We start from the raw sequence: 26,305 nt of genomic DNA, 5'->3' as shown, positions 1-26,305 counted from the left end.
GCTTTGGGGACCATGTGGCTAGCCTGCATCTCCATCAGGCCCACAATATGTTTGTGGACTTTGCTGCTCCCCTCTCCTTTAAAATAGCTGTGAAATTATTCCTGATCCTGCGATGGTAGAAAAGGGCAGTGTCCACACTAGGCTGTCAGCTTTGTTGCATTCATTGTTCTTGCATTGTGTTGCTGGAGGGCAGAGTTAAGGTGATGTGGCTGCTGCTGTTTGGCTTGTCTAGATCTGATTGTGTTCAGATTTCCTTTAGTTCTGAAATTTTGGGCTTCATTTTAAGCATAACAGCAGAAAAACCCCATGTATTTGCTTTCTTCTTTTTTTTTTTTTTTTTTTTTTTTTTAGCATTTAAGTGTTAGATATACTTTAACTTAATTTTATCTGCATTCAGGTTGGAAGGAAGGAACACGTTTTTAACGTGTAAGTAACTGTCACTTTGACCTTAAATGTCTGAATAACACCATCGAATTTGTCTGAGAATGTGCATACACAAATTGGTAATAAGCACATGATTTGTGATGAGAAAAGGATAGTCAGACTCTGAATTGTTACAGATGAGTTTGTAGAGTAGCAGAGAAAGTGTTCAGATGAGTCATCCTTAGACAGCTAAAGCAGATGTGCACTAAGGCAGAGGGATTTGCCTTTACAGCCTGGGCTGCAGAAGCAAGGAAAGGGCTTCAAAATGTGTTTTTATTCTCCAGAAGGATGCATTTCATCCAGAGCCCAGCTCCCAGGGCAAGGAAAGATGCTGTGCTGGCTGTCCTCTCTCTCTGAGCACTCTCTGGCACAGTTGGTTGGGGACAAGAACTAATTTGGCTCTTCCACAAAGTCTCTTTTATTAGTACTCATGTAACTTGGCCTGTGGCCACGCCACCTCCGGTTGCAATCTTGTCAGCTCTCCCAAGCAAAGTGAGGTTAGGCCAGGTCGTTTGGGGGATAGGGAGAGGAAAACCCAGGTTGTGACTGGAGTGGGGCTGCTGCCTGGCTGTTTGGCACCTTTTCTGCCCATGGTGGTCCCAGGTTTTGTGACCTGCAGGATGTTTTTTTTCCCAGGGTGTCACATCTTGTCCTGTCTGTACCTGTAACTGTATGTGAAGATAGACCCAGCAAAGGTGTGAGAAAATCCAGTGACTGGGCAACTTCCACAACTACAGAAATGCAGATTTTGTTTGTTTGTTTGGAGTTAGGTTTGGTTTGTTTGGTTGTTTTTTTTTGAAGCAGAAATCATTTGCCTTCAATTTCCTGGGGCAACTACTGACCCTGCAGCCAGTGGGATCCTTTCTGTTGGGCACCTGAAGCCTCTTCAGGAGTTTAAAGACCACTGTAGGAATTTGTGCATGTTTTTCCAGCTGGATCCTGTGCTGGAGGTCCTGCTAATCCGTTAATCATGAAAAACTCTTCAGGTCTCACATTCAACAACTTTTATTTCTTTGGAGATGAGATGCTTTATCCTGTTATTGTGTGTTGCTGTGGTCACCAGAGGTGTGTGATACCTTGTTAGGGTGAGTAAATTTGACTTGCAGTCCTTATTTTGATTACCTGACAAGCAGTTGCTAAAGGAGTCTTTGGTTGACAAGATGACCATAGCTGTAGAGTTACCCTATAATGTGTGGATCCTGTCAAAGCCATGGCAAAGCCTGTGTAGCTTCTGGGGATTTTGCTCCTTCCTTCCTTTCTCCTTAGCTTGGCTTCCTGGAGAGGAGAATATGTGATTGCACCACAAATGTGTCTTCTCCAAATGTCCTTGGACATATTAGGCTGTTGACCCACTGTCCAATTTTAGTCAAATCAGACCAAGATCTCAAAATATCATCTGATGCTGAGCTTGCACCAGGGCAGGTGAAAGTCTCATCTGCTTCCAGACCACAGCTTCTTGTGGGGCTGGGTTTTGGGTGGCCCCTGTTTGCAAGGGCAGCACTGGAGTGTTACCTGAGAGGAGACAGAGCCACAATTTCTACCACCTGGAGAGCTGAAGGAAACTTTCTCCTGCCCTGTGCACATCCCTGTTGCAGAAATCCCTGCTCACGTATGTGCCAACAGACCTCCAAAAATTTTTGCTCTTCTTTGATGTTAGCTGACAGGAGAAGGCTGCTTTATTTATTGACTCGGAGTTGAGGAAGAAGATGGAAACACAAAGGTTGCTGGACCTTAAAAGTGAGGCAAGGCAAATAACCTTTCTGTAGGGTATTAGCATGGCAATCTGTACTGTCTGCGGAAATTTCCTTGGGCAGGTAAAAATATCACCAGAAAGGGAATAGTTTTTCAGTTTAGCTTCCCTGTAGTAAATAAAAACTACTTGTGCAGTCATAGCAGCAAAACTGTGTTTGATTCCCATTAACATGGGTTCCATGCTACATAACTGCATCCAGTTTCAGGAGTATTTCTCACAGGTATTTCCCCTCGAAGGTCATCCCCAAGGACGAGCTGCCTCGAGCTGTGCCTCCTGCGCACGCCCGTGCTCCTCTGCTGAAATCAGCCCTTCTCTGCATGTCTCTTCCCACTTCTTGGTGCTCTCAGATCTGCAGAGGATGTATCACAGTATCTGCAAAGTTGTGTTAGTCGTGTGTCAAGCAGAGCAACTTGCACCTTTAATTGTTCATGCCAATGAAATGAACCCTTTCTGTGTATATCTGAGGCCTTGGAAGCATAAGTGTGTTTTTCATTATTGAAAGAGTTTTGTTCCAGCTTTTGATTCTCTCTGACATTAAAAACAAAACTGCGAAGGTTGAAAGTATCATCATCTCCAGGCTTGCCAGTGATCTGCAGGTCTCAGAAGGCAGGATCACTTTAGACCTTAGCTGAAGAAAGACCCCCCAGGTGTTTAATACTGATCCCTTTTCTCTCAAGGCTTTGCCAAGTGTTATAGCCGAAGGGGCATTAACCAAAACAAACTTACAACCCATGTTGGTTAAATAGCCCATCTATGTAGGGCTTGCATGTTTCTGGTCTCTGTGCATTCTCATTCCACTTTCTGCTCAAATCTAATGGCTGAGATTGGTGTTTCCTACCATTATTTGGGTGAAAATCAAGGCAACTTTATTGGTTGCAGCTTGAATGCTTCTCTTTCTGCTGCCTTTGCCTTGGCACTGGGGGTCACTAACACGCTCTTGCAGGTAGTCTTTGCTTCCACACCTGCCCCAGCTTTACCTGTGAAGTGCTTACAACACAGATGTATCCAAGCTGGCTTTATCGAGCTGGTGTTGATCCTGGACCAGTTTAGCTGTGTTAGCCCAGACCTGGCTGTTTAACATTGGTGTGGTAGACCTGGAGCTTTGTGCTCTGCAGATGCATCTGTTGGACACCTACACATCTGCTGTCACGTAGACGGTGTTCATCTGTTTGATTTTTGTAAGGCTATTCATGCAAGTTTCCCACCTCTGGACTGAGATTTTTCTAAGGTGGAGGTAAAACACAGATGGAAGTGGGGGTATCAAAGCTTTGTGTCCTTGTTTTGCTTCAGTGCCTGGTGGGTGAATGTAATGCTGTTGTTCATGTCCTTAAGGGCACTGTTGTCAAAATGCAGAGAACAGGGTGGTTCTTAGGGTCTTCCCTCATCATTTTTTCTAATGTCAGCAGAGTTGTCTATGCAGACTTTAGATATCATCCTTATTGTGAATGCTAAAGCAACAGGATGGACCTCATGTCTGTGTGCACACTTCCAGCCCACGGCTGCTCTCTGCTGCAAGGGTTGTGATGCATTTGCAGAGGCAGTTTGAACCAGCAAAGCACCCAAAAGCAAGTTTCTTCTCTTTAGAATTTGCTTTCTATAAAGAGAAGGCTGGTGTGTGTGTGTTTCTGTACAAGAGAGCTTGTGGAGCATTGATTGAGGCACTGGGTTCTCTGGACACTGCATGTTTGCAGTGGAGATATCAGAGAATCCACACAAGGAAGTTCCCTCATGTATTTTTTTGTCTCCTGGGGGAGCAGGGGAAGAGAAGACAATATCAGGCTTCCCTGAACATCTGTTCAGGAGAGGTCCTGTCCAAGCATTAATGTGAAGGAGGGAGGTGGGGGAGAAGCACATAAACAGCCTCATTTGTAGATCAGAAATAAGTTGGTCTTGAATCTGGAGTAGGTGGTTCAAAGCAGTCACAAGCCCTGATGCTCGATGCAGGGTCTCAGCCAGTCTTCCCCAGCAGATGTGGCATCCTGGACAGCCTGGGAGCCGCGGTTGGTGCTTGCAGGCAGGGGCCATGCCAGTCACAGAGCCCTCGTCTCCCAACGTGGGGCTGTCCTCCACTTTGTGGGGCCGCCCTCTGCTCCGCAGGGCCACGGCGCAGCTGGCTGAGTCCCCACCATTGCTTGTCACCTCGTGTTACCTGACAGACAGACTCCAGCCCCGCTTTGGCCTGTGTAAATGTCACGTGTGCCGAATGCCACTGCAGAGGCAGCTGGCTGTGGCTGCTGTGCAGGACTGAGTCCCGTGTCCCTGGTCCCCTTGGCTCTGTCCCAGAGATGCTTCCCCACTGGCCCCAGTTCGCTGCTGTGCTGGTTTCTGTTTGTCTCTTAAACGTTCAGAGAAAATACCTTGAGGAAAGCCATGCCATCCCTGTGAGCCCCAGGCCTTTCTGGTTGCTTTCTGCCAGGAGATGTGGGACATGGACAATTGGTGTTTTCCTGCAGATAATTTCATTTAATCATTTTCAACCAAAATGCATCAGACTTGCAAACTCTGCTGTCAGGACTGTCCAAGCCATCCTGCCTGCTTTGGACTGAAACCACTTTGAGGGTACTCATCTTGGGGAATAAGTAACTCTAATATCAAGGATGCTTTGGCATGGCTCTTCTTGCACATCTTCTGCCGTCCGTGCAAATTGTTCCTCACCCAAGCTGATAACCTGTTAGCAGCCACATCTTGTGTCCCTCTCAGAGTGCTCCAGCTTGAGAATGAGAAGCTGAAAGAAGTGTTTGCCCAGGTGCAGGAGGGGGCATTTCTGTTCCCTCAGGGACTGACTCCCAGGGAAGCACTGGAAGTCGAAGTTTGGACTGGCTTGCGGGAGTGCTTTGCTTTGATTTTGTTTGTTTGTTTGTTTGTTTTTTGTTGTTTCTGCTTTTGTGAGTGGGGTTTCTATTACAGTTTATAACAGATGGATAAAATTGTTCATTGGTAAATGGAAAGTTAACACTGATGGTTTTGACCAACATCTTTGTCACAGCCTTGGCAGGACAGTGTGGCCAGGCACTGAGGAAACAAACATGTTAACTCTGGTTTGTGTCATCAGGCCCCAGCAGAGCCTGGCTTTACACCTGTGTGCTCTCCAGTAGATATTTTTATTTATCCATCCGCCTTCACCAGCAAACACTCCTTTATCCGTTTGTGCTTCCTCTTTGGTGTCTCATTGCTGGGGTGACAGAGGTAGGCACAAGCCCTCCAGGCTTCCTGGCTTCAACCTTTGGTCCTATCCTGGGAGCTGGGGGTCCCTCTGGCCATAGCCCTTGAATAGTCATCTCTTGGCACGGACACAAGCACACCGTGGGACTTGCCCTGGCCAGCAGTCTCCTTGGGTGAAAACCTTGCTTTGGGTGCTTGTGAAACTTGGAGCCTTTCTAATGGAGAAACTTACTGGTGACAGTGTTTCTGTGAGGTCTGTAGTAAATGTAAGTGATTAAATAACTCTCACAGAAGTCTTTTCTTACCGTTTTACATCTTCTGCATGATACTTCCAAAATGTGCCCTTTTCCAGGTTAATAGAAAAGCATGAAGAATCATTTTTCTCCTTAGCTGTCCTGTTGTGATAGATTTCTGCCCAGTCTCCCCTTCAGTGACTTATTTTCCAAGCTGTAGAATCCTCAAAGGCAATGTTCTTTATCTGGTTGTTTAAAGAGGCATAAAACCAATTTATTTATAAGTCTGCTACAGATGCTGGGGAGGACTGCATGGTATGGTACCAGGCTACTCGCAGGTGATGAAAAATGCATATGCTTTTCTCTGAAGCTGATGATGGCACAAAGCAGGATGCTCTTCTTAAGTCCCAGGAAACAACTGAGGTGCCTCTGTGAGCTGAGCATTTAGGTGAGGTGGGGGCCATGCAAACAGCACATTTTCTGCCCACTGCTAAAGGCTCTCCCGGCAGCTGTCTCTGGGATGTGAAGGGCTTTTGCGCTTGGAAGCCATTACAAGGTAGGGGTTTTGCTGTCTGCTAACAGAAAACAGGCTCTGTGTCTCCATGAAGGTGGTGGGGGACATGGGGTGACTCTCTCCAGCAGCAGGAGCCCTGGCTCTGCCTCCAAACCGCCTCGCTGCCTCCAAGGCTTCTGTCGTTGTCATTGAGCTGGCTTCCTCTTGCTGCACATCGCTTTCCCACTGGGAGAATTGATCCAAAAAGCCAAAGCAAGAATTGACAAAGACCTTTTCTCCCCTTCCCTCTGCAGAATTAAGTCTGAAGTGGGTTGATAACGGTGGATCGAGTCCTCCTTGACTCTGACAAATGTCTTTAATGTTATTCAGCAAGCTGACCTTTTCCCGTCTTTATTGTGCATCTTCCCTTTGAATCAGATTTGATTGTTACTTCAGGTAAAATAACAAACACTGTCACATAAATAACTTTTGCAATAATGTTAAAAGGAGGAAAAAAACCCAAACAAACAAAACACCAAAGCGCTGCCTTACTTGCAAATGCAATGGGAACAAGCATCCTCTGTGCCAGCCATGGAAAACCAACTGTGACCTTCCCACACAACATCTTTGCCTTGCTACTTCAGGGAATGATCTCCTGTGTTGAAAAGCCAACAGGGAAACAATAGTTCATTGAAATGTTAAAGACAGCTAATGCTAACTGGGGTTGATAAATTCCAGGGGAGGGAAAAAACGTTATATAAATCCTTAAAATACATCTAGATACGCAACCTATTGAGACTAGTGGGCATTTGCTGCCCAAATACCTTCTGAATATTTGAGACTGGTCTTACTGAAGACAGTGTTTAGGCCTAGGGTGAGGTGTTCAGCCTCAGAGACTGCTCTGAATGGCAATGATCAAGGTTATATTGCTTTTCTCTGCCACCTCTTCCCTGGTGGGGTTCAGGGGCAGACTGATCTCACGAGGGTTACTTGTGAGGCTCAGTTTGGCAATGTGCACCGGAGCTCTTTTGTGTGGAAGGAGGAAACGCTCTTTTCTTGTGTCTGGAAGACTGTCTGCCCTGGCATGTCTGTGTGGCCACAGTCTCTGCTGTCTCGTACTAGGTGAGGAAGAGTAATGGATAAAATATTTTGTGAGTGCCTTGTCCTGTTGTCTACATTGCTGGCATGTTGTGTGCAGTTTCTGTCCCACATTGCTCCAGCTCCTCCTGAGGATGTTGTCATCAAGTTCTGAGAGCAGGAGGAGCATGTGAAATGGTACTGTGGAGAGGTAATTGTGTAGGAAGGGAAAAAGAGTTGAGCCATGGGAAGAAGAACTCACTAAGCACAATGCCTGAGCCATTGCAGGCACCAAAGGTGTTTCGTAAGACATGAGGAGCATTTAGGGTTTTCGGCCAGGTCAGTGGGGGTTCCTGGTTTCAGATGTGCGCTGTCTGTGGAGCCAACCTGGAGAAAAGAAATAGGACCTTGGGGAGCAATTCAGAGAACACCAGCCTGAGGCAGGCAGGCAGGCAGCGGTGCCTTCTTTCCAGTCAGCTGAGGCGCCAAAGCAGTGAAGAAGAATTGTGTTGTTAAGTATTATCTTCATAATATGTTTTGTTGCTGTATGAAACTCTGTTTCTTGTACCATAACCAACATTTTGTTCTTTTTCTTTATAGTATAAAGCCTGTTTGTTGCTTGGCTTTGAGTATTGACCAGCATCTATGCTGACATGAACAAGGCTGGGTAGCTGATAACTGTACAGCCAGCCACGCTCATAGCATATTTAATATTTTTTCTTCTCCCTATAGATTCCCCTATTCCTGCCAGCTCCACATCTGTGAGCCCGTCGTCAAGCCTTTCCACGGGAAATCCGGTGGACGGGCACCACAACTACCTCGAGGCACCTGTGAACGCCTCCCGGGCGCTGCCGTCCCCCATGAACGCGATCGGGTCTGCGGTGAACGCGCTGGGCTCACCGTACAGAGTCATCGCGTCCTCCATCGGCTCTCACCCCGTCACTCTGTCCTCAGGCCCGGGCATGAATTTTATGACGCACGCCAATCCGCAGGTAGACAGATGGGCTTGCCTGCTTTGCTACAGTTCATGGTGTTCAGAGTGGGTAAAGTCCCAAAACTTTAGGGAGTGGGTTGGCTAGTGAGGAGTCTGGTGTATTTTGGCTGCTTAGAGATCAACTGTAAAGAACAATTTCCAGCGTGTGAATCTTTCTCCATAAATTCCCCTGGGACAGACACATAGAAGACACTTGTATATACTTCAAAGTACCCTGCACAGTAAGAGGAGAGGGCTAATTCTGAGGTCTGTTTTCAGCATGGGTGCAGTCCAGTTCCCCTCCACTGCATCTATTGTGGTGTGTACGATTACTGTATGTGGAAATAATCAGGATAGGCAAGGGCTGTAGCATGTGAAGCATTCCCCTTCTTCCTGCAAAAGGATATCTGCTTTGTTTCACTATTTGGAAAGGAGACCGACTTTCTAGAGAGAGACAAATGTTAATGCTAAATGCCAGCCACGTACATTCTGTTGCATATAAACTTTGCCTGAAGAAAAATGAAGCGCTTCTGTCTTTACTGCCTGAGCTCACTCAGGTGCTGGGGTTCCCCTCCAGACAGAGGTCGGTGCCTTCCCAGAGCTGTGAGCGGGCTTGGGAGCCTCCCGGGGTAGCTCTGTGGGGCAGGGACAGGTACCTGCTGCCACAAGAGCCTGGCACCACATCTGGCATGGACCAAGTTAGCAGTGTGGAATTCTGAAAGTGTGCTGAAATGTTTTGAGAGTCCTGATCTAAGTGGACGTTCTGCCTTTTATTAACAAGACTTTGCGTTTTATTAGTGGGACCTGAAGGTAAGGAGTGCTCAAGAGTCTCATGGTTCCTGCTGGAGCAGCAGTGAGAAGATGGTCCCTCAGTCCTCTGCCCTGTACCTCACTGCCACTCCACAGTCTGGCTCAAGTTCTTCCTAGTGCCTGCCACCAAGGCTGGGAGAGGATGGTATGCTGGGGGTCCCTTAGGAGCTCTGAGAGGGTATAAGGGTGATTTAGCAGGTTTGGCTTTACCTTTGGCCAGCATCCTCAAGTCCTGTATGGGTCTGGGCTGTCTGCAGTGGGTGTGCTGGTCACCCTTCCTCCCCTCGTACCACTCGACTCTTCCTCATCAGCCTGACAATATTCATGACTGTGGCATCCAGGGCAGATCCTTCCTGGTGGTGGAGCTGGTGGCAACATTGACTACATGGAAGCTTTTCCTTTGGGGCTGGGGATGCTTCAGGAAGCAGTTTTCCCCAATCTGGGCGCTGCGCCAAGTTCCCAGCTCTGAGGAGCAGGTTTCATTTGTGTTGCCTCTAATTCAAGGAGACAGCTGGGCCTTGGGGATTCGGCAGGGAGGCAGCTAATGGATTTGGGTTCAAGCGGTTGTCCCAGATATCATACATGATTGCACTTAACCTGCAGGAGTCAAGCTCCAAGGACACTGGTGGCTAAAACTGCCCCTTTCCCTTTTTCCCCCATACACCCTCTCTCCCTGTTATTGTCTCAAAGTGCAGCCAGAGAGAAAGAAGAGGTGGTAGCTGAGCTCTGGATAACATTTTAAACTGTAAAAGTTCCTCTTCTTGCCAAGAAGAACTTTCCAGGGTAAAAACAGTGGCTGAAAACTTGTGGGGAGGAAGGGGTCGATTTCTCTTTTCCTGGAGCCGAGTTTGGATGTTGAAGTATAAGAATTTGGGACTCCTCAGTGCCTGGGCTGGATCTCTGCTGCAGAGAGTGAACCTCTGCGTAATTTTTTTCCTGTACACTTTCATTTTCTAGTGCAGCAAACCAATTTTTGCTGGATAATTTGTATTTTCAATGTCATCAGAATGTTGAAGCTTTGAAAACGAAGGGACAGGAGTGAGAGAAGATGAAAACGGGCTTCATCTTTTTGTTTTTCTAATGACAGGTCCAAAATTCCCATGGGATGAACCCTTCTTGTTCTTTGCTGAAATTCACTGTGGACATATTACACTTTTTCATGGGAGACAGGCAGTTTCTTGGAGCAAACAGAGAACTTGCAAGAACATGCATGAAATCAAGTGGTTTAGATATTATGGAGACTGTAATGAAGGCTGTAGCTGGATATTAATGCAAAGCTCTTGCTGGGAAGATGAAATTGAGCTGATAAATTGGGGCAGCTGTTTAAAACAAGCTCAATGAAGAAGAGACCATCCTCAGCCCTCGAAGCATGGCAGTGGGAGAGATGATTTGATGGTGGTTTTGGAGACATGTTGCTCTGCCTAGACAGCTTTTGACAAGATGTGGTCCATGGCCCTTAATCCTCACTGCCCTGCCGACAACAGCTTGAAAGCAAATAGCAATAAAACAAAGCCCTGGGCAACATCAGGCTTTGGTCTCTAATCGATGTCGGTTTGTAACCTTTAACTTGCAACAGCCGTGAGCAGCCCCCAGGGATCTCAGCTGGGAGCTCTGGGCCGTTTGCCTGCATCTCTCTGTAGCTGATTTTTTTTTGGATGCTCAGCCTGCTCCCTTTCTTTTAAATCTGGTAGCTCTGGAGTCCGCTTCGTTCTCCAGCCTATGATAGTGTTTGTGAACCTGAGTCCCAGGGAGTGCCTAAGATGCCTGTGTTTTCATGCATTTATGCAGATTTGCATATCATGAGGCAGGGAAGCTAACCCACTTAACACTTTTTTTTTTTTTGAAAAAACCCCACACTATTACAGCTTTCCCAGCCATGCAGCAGTGCAGATGTAATTGCAACATGTCGCCTGGCCACAAAGCTCTTCCTTACTAAGCTGTTAGTGCTGGAGGCCACAAACAGCTGGTGATCAGCATGCTCTGATGAAGTGGGCACGGTCCCACCAGCCTTGTCACTTGGAGGCTGTAACTGAGCAGCTGAGGGCTGCTGCCTGCCCTTTTCCAGCTCTGCTTAGTCTTGGCTTTGGTTACAGCATCAGGGCAGGGTGAGAGGCAATATCTGCTACCAGGCATCTGCTTAAACCCCTCCAGCTGGATTAATGGAGGGATGTCTGCCTGCCCATGGCAGCCCATGGAGTGGCCTGTGGGACAAGCCCAGCAGGAGCAGTAAGGGAGGAGTCAGCTCTGTTTGGGGATGGTTTCATTGAGGTATGTGTCTTGACCCTCTAACCTGTCTTGTGCCTTCTGCTTCTGCAGCTCAACGTCCTGAACAATGTTAGCAGCTCGGAGGACGTCAAACCCTTGCCAGGTCTCCCGGGGATTGGGAACATGAATTATCCATCCACAAGCCCGGGTTCCTTAGCCAAGCACATCTGTGCCATCTGTGGGGACAGGTCCTCAGGTAGGAGGTTTTCTTTCTTGGGGAAGGCTTTGTGCAATGAAAACTCCCCTGACGCTCTGAAATGAGGCTTGCGCAGGAGCGAACGCTGCAGAAGCTCACTGGGGCCATGCTGGCATTGCAGGATTCACAGCTGCCTTGGCTTACCCAAGGGCAGGCTGTCTTTTTGGCAGAGTAGTTGCGCTGTGTCCCCAAGAGAGCAAACCTAAAAGCCATGCTCTTCTCCTTTATGTGCATAATCTCATTTTACATTTTGTTCTCATTTATCAAAGCTAAATATATCAAAATCATCCTGTGACCAGCAGACTGCTGCTGGTCACTATTCCTGGCAAAGAGCCACTTCAGCTAAGTCAGGCCTGCTGAGGTGATGCCCTGCAGCCCATTTTTTCCACCTTTAGGGTTGATTTGAGCTCTTTCATGCTGGAGGGAATGGCAAATGCCTGTCTGCCCACTGACGGCCTCCCCTTGCATCCCCAGGGAAGCACTACGGGGTGTACAGCTGTGAGGGCTGCAAAGGCTTCTTCAAGAGGACAATCCGGAAGGACCTGATCTACACCTGCCGTGACAACAAGGACTGCCTCATTGACAAGCGCCAACGCAACCGCTGCCAGTACTGCCGCTATCAGAAGTGCCTCGCGATGGGGATGAAGAGGGAAGGTGTGTGCAGGCTGGTGGAAGGAACAGGCTTATAGAAATTTTCCTAACATTCATTAGGGTAAATCTGGCTCTTGGTGGCCCTCCAAGGGTGGAACATTCCAGGAACCCACACTGGCAGCTTCGGGGCATTTTTGTCCTCATTTTGTAAAGGAAGTGAGGCTGATGGGGAAGCTCTTATACTACTTTTCTTCCTGTCCCACCTTATTACACGTAATGGTGACTATTGAACTTATTAATTGATTTTTGACCCAACCTTGCCTTTAGTTAGTGACCATTAATGGCCTGTCCTGGAATCCCTGAACCCTTGTAAACCTCCTCTGTGGACAGCACGAGGCAGTGAGGAATCCTGCAGCCTGATTGTCTCTTGTGTGAAGAGCAACCTCCTTTTTTGTTTTCAGCTTGCTGGCTTCATTTCTCATCAATTCTTGTACTGTAAGATAAGGGTGAACGATTTATTTTTATCTTTTATTTCTCTGTTATTTCCACTCCTAACCTCACCTTTGGAGAGGAGCTCTGGTACAGCTCACAGCCTGTGGTGTTTTTGTGCTGCAGGAGGGAGCTGTAGGGATGCAGTTCATGCAGCTTCTTCTATACTCTGCATACACTTGCTGTAACCCCCAAAGGACTGTTTCTTTCTCAAACCACCTAAGGTGTTGATCTGGAGCAAGGATCTGACCTGGGGCAATTGGACTCAGGGGTTTTGCACTGGCTTGAAGGAAACTTCCAAGAGATGCTGAGAGTGATAAGTGTCTGTGGTGAGTCCTGCAGCCCTGCCTCTCTCCTACACAACCCTGAATAGTGCAAAGGTCTTTGTAAAAGCCACCACCAAGTGAGTTTCTGCTGCAGGGAAAAGCAAGCCCAGTGGCATGGTTGTTTGTCTGTCCACCTCTGCCCTCTGCTGCTCCCGCCTTGATGGAGCAAGGACTGCTGAGCTGGATTGTTTTCTAAATTATACTGACAGATGCAAGGTCAGGTAGTGACAACTAGCAGAGCATTTAAGCTGTTTTTTTGTTTGTTTGTTTGTTTGTTTGTTTTTTGTTTTTTGTGGTTTTGTTTGTTTGTTTGTTTGTTTGTTTTGTTTTTTTTTTCCCCAAGATAAAATAACTGTGCTGCTTCTGGGGTTGAATGCTGGCAGGCAGTGTAGCTGTCCCTTTTGGAGGCCACGCTGTCCCCCTGAGGAGCTGCTCCCTGCGCAGGAGCTCAGACTGTGCAGGGCAGAGCCTGGGGAAGTAGCTGTAACAGTGGGCACAGGCTGAGCCTCGTCCTGTTCCCTGTAGCATCATCAATGCTGTGCTGCCTCAAGTGCTTAGGGCAGCGGGGAACTGTGAAATGCCAAGCTTGAATCAGAAACCTAATCCCAGGCACAGCTCTCCCTTCCAGCTGGGTGCAAAGTGGTTCAGAGGACCAGGGCATCAATGCTGCTTCCCTTGGTGAAAATGTAAACCTCAGGATCTTGGTGGATCCTGTGGGGGGTTGGCTGCAATAATCACAGGAGGCTTTTGGGGAGCTGCAGGAACTGGGGACAGATTGCAGCTTGAGCAAGGAATCCTGGATGAGTTTGGGGGCTGAGTGATGGGACTGGTGTCTCCTTTGCATGCTCTTTTTTCCGCTAAGATTTTTATGACCTTAGAAACACTTTCCTGGCTTCTTCTTGTCCATTGCCCTGAAAAGGACAAATGCCTCCCACAGCTGGCTTGTGCACGTGTGTCCTGTGTTTCCCTCCCTCACCAGTGCGAGACTGGATGCCCCACTGAGCCATCTCCTTGGGTGCTGCCAGTTCCCCAGCAGCTGGACAGTACTGGGAAGCACATCCTCCCAGCTGGGAGAAATGTAGGGGAGTGCTGAGCGTTACAGAGTTGGTCATGAGTCTCAGTGCTGAGGAACCTCCTGTGGTTTGGCCCTGCCTCTGGGAGCACCCTGACATAAGCCAGGGTAAGGCAAGGCTGATGCAAGAGCTTCTTTCCTGACACCACTGCAAACAGCAGAGCTGTAAAGACAAATGGGGAAGAAATCTCCTGATCCAAGTATCTGGCCTAAAAGCTTGTCACACCTTTATTCCAGCAGCACTTAACCTAATTGTGAAAATGGGGATCAAATTCTCCTGCTGGCTTGCTGTGGGCTTGCTGAGCTGGTCCCTTTCTTGGTGTCCCCTGGTGTTTATGTCCGCTCTCCTCTTAAACGACTTTTTATCCCTCGGCCTTGATGGTTTTCGCACTCCTCTGGACACTGTCTGGTGCTCAGCTAACAGGTGGGGAAGCTGTTCAGCTGTTGAATAGCGAAGCACCAATGTCTGCGTGGCAGGGCCAGCTTTGCAGCCAGTTTCTCCCCCACTGAACCTTTCATTTCAGGTGTATAAATGCCTGCAGCTCAGTACAGGCTGTTCTTTGAGCCCAGGCCAGCTGCCTACCTGTCCCTTAGGGGTTATATGGCACTTTGGGCACCTGCCCAGGCTCCTACGGGGAAGTGATGCTACTAGGACTGTAGCAGGGTTGGTGTCTTGGGATGAGCTAAACTGATGCCACCTGCTGGTCACTTGCCTTTTTTTTTTTTCTTTAGAAGGATTTCCTTATTTTTCTTTGGGTTTTCTCTAAGAAAATTGTGCATCCAGGACTTCTGTTGAGCACAAGGCATACCATGTACACATATCCTATGTTGGCATGTCATCCACACACCCAGCAGCCCTGGGAGTTAACAGCTGAGGTGTGGAGAGGATTTAAGTGACTCTGTTCCTCCAGCCAGGAGATATTCTGGAAAATCTACAGAGATGAGAGAAGAGATTTGAAAGTGCAGGGGCAATCAGAGGTGCTGGGGTCTGCTCTCTAGCAGGGTGGGTTGGGAAGAGAGGTGGTGAGGTGGAGAGGTGATGCCAGGGCTGGGCCAGGCTGGGTTTGCTCAGGAATGAGTTGGGCAGTGTGTGGATCCAGCTGGGGATGAGGGACCATCCAGCCCTGCCCCTGGGTTCTCTGGCTGCTGCGGGACTGCTGAGCACGCAGTGAGCGCAGCAAACCTCAGTGTGTGGGTGCTGGATCCCTCTTGCCTCCTCCAGCATGAGTCCAGGCTGCCACCTGCAGGCATCAACTCCTCTTTATTCTGGAGCTTCACAACCTTTTGTCAAATTTGGAGGCCGCTGGTCTACAGCAGCCCCAAAGTTATTGGGGTGGTGGTGGAGGCAGCCTTTTTAATGGATGTACATCTGAAATACTCATTTATTTTCTGCTTTGCCCCTCCTGATGGGGTTTCTCATCCCTCCTCGCAGAGGAAAGGGAGCCCACCGTGAGCAGGTAAGTGTTGCTGTGAATGTAGAGAGACACTTTTCTGTCCTGCAGCTGTGCAGGAGGAGAGGCAGAGGAGCAGGGAGCGGAGTGAGAATGAGGCTGAGTCCACAAGCAATGGCAGCGAGGACATGCCTGTAGAGAGGATTCTGGAAGCTGAGCTGGCAGTCGAACCTAAGACGGAGGCGTACAGCGATGTGAACACAGAGAGCTCGGTAAGGGACACTAACATTGTTTGCAGCTTGAGATGAGACCCTTAGAGACATGATTTGAAAAGGCAAACCCATGTGAATGGCTAGCATTTTGCAAGGGTTTTTTGCTTTTTACCAACTAAAAATCACCAGCAATTTTTCTTTTGAAGCTACTCAGAATGACAACTAGAAAACAGCCTATACTTTATGTTCCTAATGCTTTTCTCCAGTTCCCTTTGGTTTCAATGAGTGGATAAGGCAACAGCTGGATGCTGGAGAGTCTGAGCCCTGTGCTGACTTCCACAGTTGCACAGGCCAGTGATCAAGACTGGAATAGAGCTGGACACAGCAGTTTTACTGCTGTGGTTTTACTGGTTTGGATAAAACTGCTGTTCATGCCCATTGCTTGATGGCTTTTAGATATGCCCTGGGGAGCAGGACTGCAGCTTGCCGTGCAGGACTTGTTCTGCGAAAAGCAGAAAGCAAATAGAAAAGTTTAGCAACCAGCTGATTTAGCTGGTTGTAGAGGGGATAGTAGTAATAATTATGTTCTCTTTCCAGTAGTGCACAGCTGAGGTTATTGGCAATTTAATCATTTTACTTGTGGCTCTGAATATTGTTCACTTGATCCAATACTGTGTGAAGTGCAGACAGTGATTATAAAATATTTTACATTGACGATTTCTCCTCTTTTCCTCCACTCTTTTCATTTCAATATTGCTTTTTGTCAGACAAATGACCCTGTCACCAACATATGCCATGCGGCTGACAAGCAGCTCTTCACACTCGTTGAATGGGCCAAGAGAATCCCCCACTTCTCTGACCTGACACTGGAAGACCAAGTCATTCTCCTCCGGGCAGGTAAATGCCCCCACCTGTGGCCTCTGTGGCTGTTCTTGGTCCCTTCATCGCTTCTTGGGGCTGTGTGCTGTGCCAGACAGGCTGGGTGGTGAACAGGACATCCCAGCTGATCCATCACTGCTGCCGTGGGGTGATGAACCTGTCCTGAGCCATGATGAGCAGTTGACAGGGGCTCTGGATGGGGCAGTGAAATATACTCTTTGTTCCTGTCTTCATGCAGGCATGTAGGAGGGCTTGGGGACAGTGAACAAATGTGTCTTTTTAATGTGGTTCCTGTAACTGTAGAACTTACTATGAGGGGGGGCACATTAGTGTGAGATGTGCAAAATATAGAGTGTTTCAAAAAGATGGACCCAATTTGGGTCCATTGTTTTGAAACACCCTGTAATGTAAAAGGGTTGCTGATGTAAGGAATATGTTTTTTAGAAGCAAAACCCAGCATCTTCCCCGCCCCCCCCCCCCCTTTCTTTTTTTCTTGTCACTTTGAGTCTTTTCCTGCACCTCCCTTGCTGCTGGTCAGGGTCCAACAAACACTCCTTGCAGCATTGACAAGGGTGCAGCTGGTACCTGGGGTCCCATCTCTCCTGAATCTGAAACCATCACGGAGAAACCAGCTCTCCTGTTCCATGCGGGATGGATTTTTTTTGCTGAACCGCCTCTTGTGTCCTGCACACTTCCTCTTACAGGCTGGAATGAGCTGCTCATTGCTTCTTTCTCCCACCGCTCCGTGTCAGTGCAGGACGGCATCCTTCTGGCCACGGGCTTGCACGTGCACCGCAGCAGTGCTCACAGTGCTGGTGTGGGCTCCATATTTGACAGGTACGTGGCCCGTTCTTGTCATCCCCTGTCAGCAGTGGCCAGGCTGGCTCTGCCTCTCCCCTTCTGGGAGACATGTCCTTAGTGAGAGCTAGAGCAAACCTGTGGTGATTTGGCACAGAACTGGCTTAGAATGAAGATGGAACACTTGACTGGCTTAAAAACCAAGAATGGGATGAAAACACCTTGGAAAGGAATTTGCAGCTGCAGAAGCAGATCCTTGGTTGGGTGTGCAGGGAGAGGAATTCCTCTCTGCCTTATATCAAAGAGTTTGCTGTAACTGGATCTAGAGCTAATACTGTTCAGCAAGAGCTTTAGCTGGCAAAGCCTTAAACCCCAACTTGCTTGTGTAATGGCTGCACATGTACTATTTGTGCCATGCCAGCTCCCTGTCTGGCAGGATACGTGCCACCACTCTTACACAACTGGCACGTGTAAGGGCAGTGCCTGTGTTTCGCACAGTGAAATGTGGAGGAAAACCCATGTGGTTTTCCCCAGGTGAATGCAAATTCTTCTCCATAGTCCAAACAGAGCACAGAGGGCACATGCTGGGCAAAGTGAGAACGGGAGTGAATTTGATGCTCAGGTCCATGAATGCTGCTGATGCACATGTAGAAGAGCAGTGTATGGGATGGCTGTCCCTCAAAGCTACCTCTTCCTGCAGAGAGGATTGGGGACATTCCCAGGGCCAGTCCCAGATGCTTGGCAGCCCCCAGCCTTGCTGTCTGTACCTGTCTCTGATGATCTGCCCACCCTTGTCTCCCACATGCAGGGTTTTGACAGAGCTGGTGTCCAAAATGAAAGACATGCAGATGGATAAGTCGGAGCTGGGGTGCCTGCGAGCCATTGTCCTGTTCAACCCAGGTAAGTCTGAGGCCTGGAGCAGTTCCAGATGACACTTCAGACAGGTTTGTCCCCATCCCTGGGCACATGAGTTCTCGAGTCCTTTCCCACCCATGCACACAGTCACTCTGATGGCAGTGGAAATGTCTCCTCTGCAGTGATTTCCTCCCTATCTGTATTCTCTCCCTTGTCCAGATGCCAAGGGATTGTCCAGCCCCTCAGAAGTAGAATCGCTGCGGGAGAAGGTCTATGCCACACTGGAAGCCTACACGAAGCAGAAGTACCCTGAGCAGCCAGGGAGGTGAGTGTCCCCAAGCAAGACAAGCACCTTAAGGCAGCACAATTCCCATCCTGGAAAGAGACTGAGGCAGAAGTGTCTGCACCAGCTCTGAGCGAGCCACCCTGGGCCAGAGCCCTAGAGCAAAGCAAGGGCAGGACACCAGTCAGAACTGCCAAAGCAGTCCAGTTTCCCACAGGCTGACCTGTGCTCTCAGTGCCCAAATCCCGGGCCAGACCCTTTGGGGTGCTGGCGAGATGCAATTTTCTTGCTATTCAATCCAATCCTACCCTCTGCTGGCCAAGTTCTCAAAACGCCGGCAGCTGGATCCGTCCACATTGCCACCGGCCAAGTGATGTGCCCACAGCATCTTCTGCTATTTTTGGTTCTGGATGTGACCACAGAACACTGTGAGCAGGATGTGGGAATGGGGGGGCAGTCTGCCTGCTGCATCCCCTTGCAGCTGTGCCTTGAAACGGGAGGCAGCAGCTGGCAGAGATGATGCTGAGGGGTTATGTACCCTCTCTAGGGACTGGGGATTTTTGAAGGCTGTTTCAAGAAGGATTTAAATAGCACCATGGAGATGTAAGTCACTAGTTGTGGTCTTGGTGAGAAAATCTGGTGTATCTTCTTTTTTCTTTGAGTTTTAAAAATGCTAAATTCTGTTTTGAAAAGATAAATATTCCCTTCACACGTGTGGAGAGAAGTGCTTATTTTGAAAACATAAGGGAATCTAAGATGGAAAGCTCCCCAAGGCATTTTTTGGGAAGATTTGGGCCTCTGCTCCTGAGCCCGCAGGCTTGCAAGCATGTGAGAGCGGGGGGCCAGTGCCTCCTGCCTCTGACTCTGCTCTCTTCCAGGTTTGCCAAACTTCTTCTGCGCCTGCCGGCGCTACGGTCCATCGGGCTGAAGTGCCTGGAGCACCTCTTCTTCTTTAAGCTGATCGGGGACACCCCCATTGACACCTTCCTCATGGAGATGCTGGAGACACCCTTGCAGGTCACTTGAGAGTCTGGCCCCACGCTGGCTGGACCCTGCCCCCCCCCATGTCCCTGCACAGCCTCCCACCCCTCTGCTCTGGGCCTACGAGAGCTCAAGAGATGTCCTCCACCCTCTGCTCCTCCTTGGTGGGATTATTGTGTTTTTGTACAACTGTAAATCACCCCCTCTAACCCTCCCTGGCCTGGCTGTGGGGGGGTCACAGGTCCTCCAACCAGCTAACCATTCCCCTGCTCCTCTGTACAGATAATTGCTTTAAATTATTTTTTCACGCTCAATAAAAGCCAACAAAACAAATAAAATAATGTATGAGAGAGGCACTGATTGGAGTTGGCAGAGCAGTTTCCTCTTTTGCAGTTGAAGGTTGGGATGGGGCTGAGGGAACCTCCAGAGACCCTTGGGCAGCCCAAATAAGGGCAGGAGCATCACTCGGGATATCTCGCTGCTTGTGCTAATGGGCACAGTCCTCTGGCCATGAGAGGACAGTTGTTGTTACTTCTTGCTTCTGCTAAGGAAAGACCTGGAGAAACTTGCTGCTTTGAACCAGAACATTTCGTTCTACCATCTTAAAAAGAAAGTCTTGGACTCTTTGAATTTTTCAAGTAATTAAAAAAGTGACTTTTTAATGTGCTTTTTCTTTTCTGAGCTAGTCCAGCCACTGAGGGGGAGAACCAAAGTACATCAGTATTTTGGGATGACCCAAAACTGGCAAGTTCATGGATAATTTTCATTTTTGTGAAGCTTCGTGGATCCTGTTCTTGGGCTTTTTTTTTTTTTCCTCTGTAGTTTTGCACTGGCAACAGGCTCTTCAACCCAAAATGTGTAATCTCATACCTCCATAGGTGAAACTTACAGAGGGAGAAGGCACAACACACTCTGATAAACCTGCCTCAAAGCTCTGCCTGGTCTTTCCCCTGCTCAAATGGTGCTGCTGGAGCTTCCCCTCACAACTGGGCTAGCCAGAGCCAAAGGAGTTAAAGACATGAATTTGTTCAAAACGCGGAGCTTATCCTGGTGGGAAAACATCCTCCCAGGAACCCAGCAAAGCGCCTGTATTATTATTCATAAAACAGGTGTAGTGTTAAGTGATCTGCCCCTCCTGACCCTCTCAGCAGACAGTGCGGTGAGATGCAGCCGCGCTTCGTCTGTCTGCGTGACAGATTGCAATGCTGCCGCTTGGTGACTCCGGGAAGTTCGAGGGAAAGGAGTAGTGACAACAGGAAAGAAAGAAGGATAGAAATGAAACATTTTGTTAAAACTCCCACATGTGGACATGATTCATTCTCCGGTGAAAAGCACTGGCCAAGAGGATATTTTTATTTGAAAAGGTAATTTTTCCATTTAAAAGAAAGTGTTTGAAGACAGAAAATATTCAACCCGCTCTTTATAAAACCTTTGCTAGAGTTTGAGACTGCATGCAGACCATGCTGGGGTGGTACCCACACCAGACTGGTGGTTACCTCCAGCCTGAGCTGTTCCAGACTTCTCCCTCCAAGAGCTGTGGGCTTCTAAGAGCAGGTCCCCATCTAGCTGGCTTGGGTTTATTTTCTGCTTATAAAGCCATCGGTTTCTCTTGACCTCCCTGCCCTCAGGTTTGATGGTTTAAATTGAGGAGGTTGGTTGGCAGTAGCAGACTTAGCAAGAGAACGGCTGCGGGAGCTGACGTCACTATCTGAAGAAGCGAGACTGTCTGGTATTAATGATTTTTGTTGAAATATATATAGGAAAACCTGAGGGTGTCGCCATGTCTGCAGCAGACCTCTTGCAAAGATGGTGTCTGAGTGCTATTTTGGCTTTGGCTCTGGGGTAAGCCAGCTGGAGAGGACGTGATGCTTCCACACCAAGAGTGCTGTCTCAGGAGCTCACAGGCTGCCCTCAGCACACAGGTGTTGCAGCTGTGATCTTCAGTGTTCACATGGAGCTGCAATGTCGGAGTTTAATTTGGCCAAAGCATCTAAAGTGCTTTGGGCCATGTTCAACCCCCTCTGTTAGAGGTTTAATGTGGACAGAGAGGTTTTATATAGACACCGAGATGCCTCTTGTTGGCTTAATATGAGTTCATGATGAGGGATTCAGAGTCCCTGATATTCTGCATTGGCACAAGAGCTCAACACATGCGCAACAGAAAAAAATAAACTGGACAGAAGAGTGGGATCCAGCATGTAGCACAGATGGTCCTGCACGTGCCCACTGCAGTCAGTGCAAGTGGAGCTTGGCAAGTCCCATGAGCGATTTACTTGACTGTCTTGATGCCGATCTTGGTCTGCTGCCTGTGAGCAAATCCAGACCACTGCCTGCAATATCAACAGTCACTTTTTGACCTTGGAAGGGATGGGATATGATAACCAAGGCTGGGGCAGGAAGTCTCCAAGTGACCATTTGTGGCTACTTGACACCCCTACTCTTTGTAGTCTACCTTGAGACCCTGGAGAGGCAGTCCCTGTAAATAAGAAACTACTTACTCATCTGAAAGCATCACTAGCAGGTGTTTGTCCTACTCAGAGGAAAGTCATCACTGAGCAACCAAGCTCTACTTGTAGTCATTGAGGACCTGAGTTTCAATGATCTCCTGGATTTGGTCCTGACTCTTAGATTCCTCGTTGATGTTGTGGGCCTCTATTCAGTGGTGTCAAAATGCTGCCCAAGAGCAGCGCTTCTCCCAGCCTTGAAAAGCATGAGGTGAGTCTCTACAGACACCCTGAGGAGCAAATCACACAACAGTTAGTAATGTTAATAACTCACCGGTGCAGTTTTCCTTTGGGATGAATTGCTGCAGAAAAACAGCAGCTTGGTGTGGGGGGAGCTTGTCCAATCTACAGCCCTGCAAAAAACTATTTTTCATAAAACAGTGGAAATCATGATCATGGATAAGCCAAAGCAAGCTGCTGTCCTTGCACATATATTGAGCCCCAACTTATATGGAGTTATAGCTGCACAAAGAATTCAAAAATAGCACTGAATAACTCCAAAATCAAGAAATACTGAAGTTTAAGTCACTTCCAATGTAGTTATTTTTCCTTGCAGACATATGTCATGATGGAGCCTTCAAAATCCAGGCATCAGGCACTTTTCAGGCATAATGAGGAGAGTGTAACAGGGTCCAGCTACCTGCCCTTCCTACTGAAACCAGGTTCCTTCTGTCTCCTCTGAATTTTGCTCTTGCTAGATTCCAGTTGCTGGGTCTCACTACCACTTCATCTGAAGATCCAGTCATTGGTTTCCCCATGAAAACCATCATAGCCTCAGATTAAGCTCTGACTTTTTTTCCTCTGCTCTGGGAATGACTGGTGCAAAGCAAAGTGTCATATTCTCTTTCCCACCATGCATCACATCTCATGAACTTTCTGCACTAGCAGCAGGTCCCCCCACCACAGACAAACTTCTAGTGCACAGGCCAAACATTTCAAAGCATTTATTAGTTCTGAGCTTCTTGTTCTGTGGTGCTCCATGGAGAGGACTTAAAAAAATAGTGGGTTTAGCCATTTATGATGAGGACTTTGGAAAATGCAAAAGTTCTTCGTCTCCATTGCTCATGCTAAGCTGGATTTGTTTCTCACCCAGAATTCAAGGTGGTGTGTTTTCCTGCCCTGTCTTCATTTGGGTTCTGTAGCGGCTGCTCCAGTTGCTACTGAAGTTCAACAACAGCAGTGCTGGACTGGGAATAAAAAAAATCCCAAGATACAAAAGTTTGAGCTGGTTTGCAGTGTATGCATCCTCCTGCAGGGGATGATGGCTTTTATTTCATGGTGAGGTACAGTGAGTTGGAAAGCATGACACAGAAAACCACTGATAAATCCCCAGGCATTTGTCAGCATTAGTGGACAAGTTTGACCTGTACCTACACAAGGCCAGCAGCTACCGGTCCATACCTCTCACCTCTCTCCCTGTGCCCCCTGTGCAATGAGCTTTACCAGAGACAGGCTTGTTTTGGGGCACTTCAGTGGTAAAGGGAGAGAATTTTATCACACCAGAGGTATTTGACAGCTGATGCCTAGAAACGGCAGTGGCAGTGGTGGGAAGAAGAGGATGGTGTGCTCTCTCCAGGGGTAAGAGTTGGAGAAAGAGGTCTCTGGGTGGTGGGCAGGGCTTTGTTTTCTGGATCAAGTTGGCTTCAGGCATTAAAGGCACCATGATGATGCTGCCTAGCTGGCCCAGTGACTCCTGTCCTAAGGGAGGTGGCTGGTGTGTGTGTGGGGGAAGCACAATTCATAACCACTCTCTTCCTTGGTCTCCTGTGTGCCTTATTCTGGGTCCAGCCCTCCCTGCTCCCCCATGGTTCTGCAATTGCTTTGCTGGGCAGAGTTAAGGTGATATTGCAGGAGGGACCTGGCTCCCTGCTGTATGGAGCTGTGACTGTGACTACCAGGCCTTGGAGTTGAGCGCTGCTGATCTCCTTCCAGCAGTGAATGGTGTGGACCTGCTGGTCCACCCAAGCTGTTTGGCACAAAAAATGAGAGATGAGCAACCTCAGCAGGGAGACATGTGGCTCGTTTTCCACTACTGTTGGCTTGTTATTTTGCTCAGCAACTTCTATTAAACGCTGCTTTTCCCAGACCACCCAATTTTTTAACACCTGGCTACCTGCAGACCCCACAGCTTCTCCTCTGATTTAATTCTTTTCAGCTGCTGATGCTGTGGGCTGCTGCACCTCATTCAACCCTGGGTGAGCTAATCATGAAAACCTGGTCCTCAGAGGCTGTCACATGCTGGCTGAAATACTCACCTACCATCTTTTGCAGGGCCATTGCCTGAAGTGAAGAGGTGCTTTGGGAGTGAGGGGGTTTAGAGTGTATTTTTTGCATATTTTACTGGTTCACCTGGTGACCACCCTTTGCATAAGACCAGGTGTGCTCCAGTGATCTGTGTGGGAGCTGGTGTGTAAATCAAGAGCAGCAACATCTTGCTGGAGCTTCCTTGGTGTTATGCACTGGGCCAGTCCCTCAAGCTTTATTCTTTGGAGACTGAGCTAGGAGTTGTTCATGAAAGCTGTGAGGTAAGGCAGTTTCCAGAACCCTCCTGGAGAGGAGGAAAAGGGGAAACACCACTGGGTGACAACATCTAGGGGGAATGACTTCCATTCCAGCTGTTCCTGCATCAGACCAAATTGGGTGGGCAATCTGAGCATATAAGCAACGTGCCCTGTCCAGGGACACAGTTTTTGGAGTGCTGAAGGGTGGCGTTCTCACCCCACGGAGCTGAACCTGACTATGTAAGGAAAATCTGTCACCCTGCACAGCTCTGCAGATGGGATGGGATAGGACGGCTGTGCTGGTTTGCACAAGGAGGAAGGGCAGCATGTAGTGCCTGGAGCCCCTGGTCATGCTGCCATCCTTGCTGGGCTGGTGTCTTGGCAACGTGGCTCTGATAGATCTGTCTGCCCAGAAACTTGTCTGGAGCTGCTCGGAGTCCTTCAGGAGAGACAAAAACAGAGTCATCAGAGCCCTGCACTTCCCTGCTGCAGCTCAGCCTTCCTGGATGTGAGGGATCAGAGCTGTTTCACGCTAACCAATGCTTTTGTGCCAGAGCTCCCAGTGTAGTTACGCTCGGATACAGTGGACCCCATTTCCCACTTCCATGTGCTTTTGGCAGGGTGCTGATACACCCATGCTAACCTGTGGCCTCTGTCCTTCCTATGAGCTTCCCAAAGGGCATGACCTTGGTTCCTGCATCACCCACGTCATCTGTGCGTGGAGACCACTTAGTGACGAGGATGCCCCACGGAGTGGCTGGAAGTGCTCCTGGTGCCAAGGTCACTGGTGAGCACAGGAGGTGAGGCCCCTAAAAACCTTCCATCCTCCAACAGCCTGTAGCGGGTCCCTCGCAGTTCTGCAGCCGTTTCTTCCCACACCAGCAGGAGAGGGGGAATCCAGTTCTCCCCCGTGCCGGGAGAAGCCGGGGCCCTGCTGCCCAGGCTGCTCCCACAGCGGCAGGTATGTGGCCCCGGCCCCGCTGCGGGTGGCTCCGGACCTGCGGGGCCCGTGGAACTCCCCGAAAAATAGCGACATCCCCCCACGCCCTCCGGGCAGGAGAGAAGGGGAGAGCCGGGCGGGACGGGAAATCGCCGGGGCTGCGGGAAGGCTCCAAGTTTCAGCTTCCCCAGCCGGGCGGGATCTTTCCTCCGCGGGTTTCCCCTCCCCGAAACCGATGCCTTTTGGCGGAGCCGAAGCGGCGCTTCCACCGGGGCCGCCTCCCCCTGCGGTTCCGCGGTACCGGCTCCCGTAGCGGACCGGGCCCTGCTCGGCGCCAGCGATCACCAGCGACGAGCCCTCCCGCTTTCGGCTTTTTTTTCTTTTTCCCCTTCCTCTCCCAGCACTCATTTTTCTTCAATACTCCGGAGAGGCAGGAGCCACGGGCCCGGAGCGATGCGCAGCGCGGGGGAGCACATTCCACCCCGGGGACCGGCTTTCCCCAAAACCTCCCGGCCTGGGCTTTCCCTGGAAGGGGGAGCTGATTTCCAGCCGGTTTCGCTGCCGGGAGGGCCGCGATGCCGGGTCACCGCTCTCCACTTCTGTTTTTTTCCCCTCTTCTTTTTGGCTTGTTTTGTAAGAAAAGAAGAAAAAAAAACTCGGGAGCGGAGCTGGGGCTGCCCGGCCGTGCCCCCCGGAGCCGGGCAAGACCGCCGGCCCCTCGAGGCGTGGCGGGGCCGGTGTCTGCAGCCAGGCAGGAGAGCGGGGAGGAAACTTATTTCGAGTGGGGTGGAGAGGGGAGGGCAGGGGGTGGGGGTCGGGCAGGGAGGTATCAGCTCCAGGAAATGTGCCTTGGCAGCAGTCGGACGGGCGCTTCCCCGCAGGTTGGTGCGCTCCGCTTCCGAGCCGTCCAGGGCGCCGCGGCTCGTTCCCCACCCCGGGCAGCTCCGGCGGCGGGGAGGCCGAGGGAGGCCAGCCCAGGGAAGCAGGAGCCGCCGGAGGACCCTCCTGGAGCGGTGGCTGCGGACACCTCTCCCGCTGTTTCTCCGCAGGAAGGTACCGCTGGAGCCGCCCCAGGTAAGCGGCCGAGCCCCGCCGACG

The 26,305-nt window shown here is 49.4% G+C and overlaps 2 protein-coding genes across 6 annotated transcripts in view; both read left to right on the top strand.

Moving 5' to 3' along the window:
- The window catches only part of RXRG (retinoid X receptor gamma), a 38,862-nt gene extending 19,262 nt beyond the window's left edge, over positions 1–19,600 (top strand). For 3 of the 4 annotated variants that reach the window (XM_005498954.4, XM_021296838.2, XM_021296817.2), the window contains exons 2-10: positions 7,874–8,133; positions 11,241–11,385; positions 11,860–12,039; positions 15,366–15,526; positions 16,234–16,363; positions 17,050–17,182; positions 17,952–18,043; positions 18,218–18,323; positions 19,160–19,600. In XM_005498954.4, the coding sequence (XP_005499011.3) occupies positions 7,874–8,133; positions 11,241–11,385; positions 11,860–12,039; positions 15,366–15,526; positions 16,234–16,363; positions 17,050–17,182; positions 17,952–18,043; positions 18,218–18,323; positions 19,160–19,307 (1,355 nt within the window). In that variant the 3' untranslated portion in view covers positions 19,308–19,600. The remainder of the gene's footprint in view (positions 1–7,873; positions 8,134–11,240; positions 11,386–11,859; positions 12,040–15,365; positions 15,527–16,233; positions 16,364–17,049; positions 17,183–17,951; positions 18,044–18,217; positions 18,324–19,159) is intronic. The other variant, XM_065071871.1, reaches the window with a different exon arrangement.
- Positions 19,601–25,098: 5,498 nt separating this feature from the next.
- LMX1A (LIM homeobox transcription factor 1 alpha) overlaps positions 25,099–26,305 on the top strand; it is a 45,021-nt gene continuing 43,814 nt past the window's right edge. The window contains exons 1-2 of one of the 2 annotated variants that reach the window (XM_065071873.1): positions 25,099–25,228; positions 26,089–26,281. Coding sequence is in view for 1 of the 2 variants with exons in the window: in XM_065071872.1 (XP_064927944.1) it covers positions 25,783–25,840; positions 26,089–26,281 (251 nt within the window). In the remaining variant the exon portion in view is untranslated. Of the gene's footprint in view, positions 25,229–25,375; positions 25,841–26,088; positions 26,282–26,305 lie in introns of those variants that run through there. The other variant, XM_065071872.1, reaches the window with a different exon arrangement.

Source organism: Columba livia, chromosome 8 (genome assembly GCF_036013475.1).
Source record: "Columba livia isolate bColLiv1 breed racing homer chromosome 8, bColLiv1.pat.W.v2, whole genome shotgun sequence".
In the NCBI taxonomy this organism is placed as follows: Eukaryota; Metazoa; Chordata; class Aves; order Columbiformes; family Columbidae; genus Columba; species Columba livia.
This window is presented reverse-complemented; position numbering and strand designations above follow the sequence as displayed.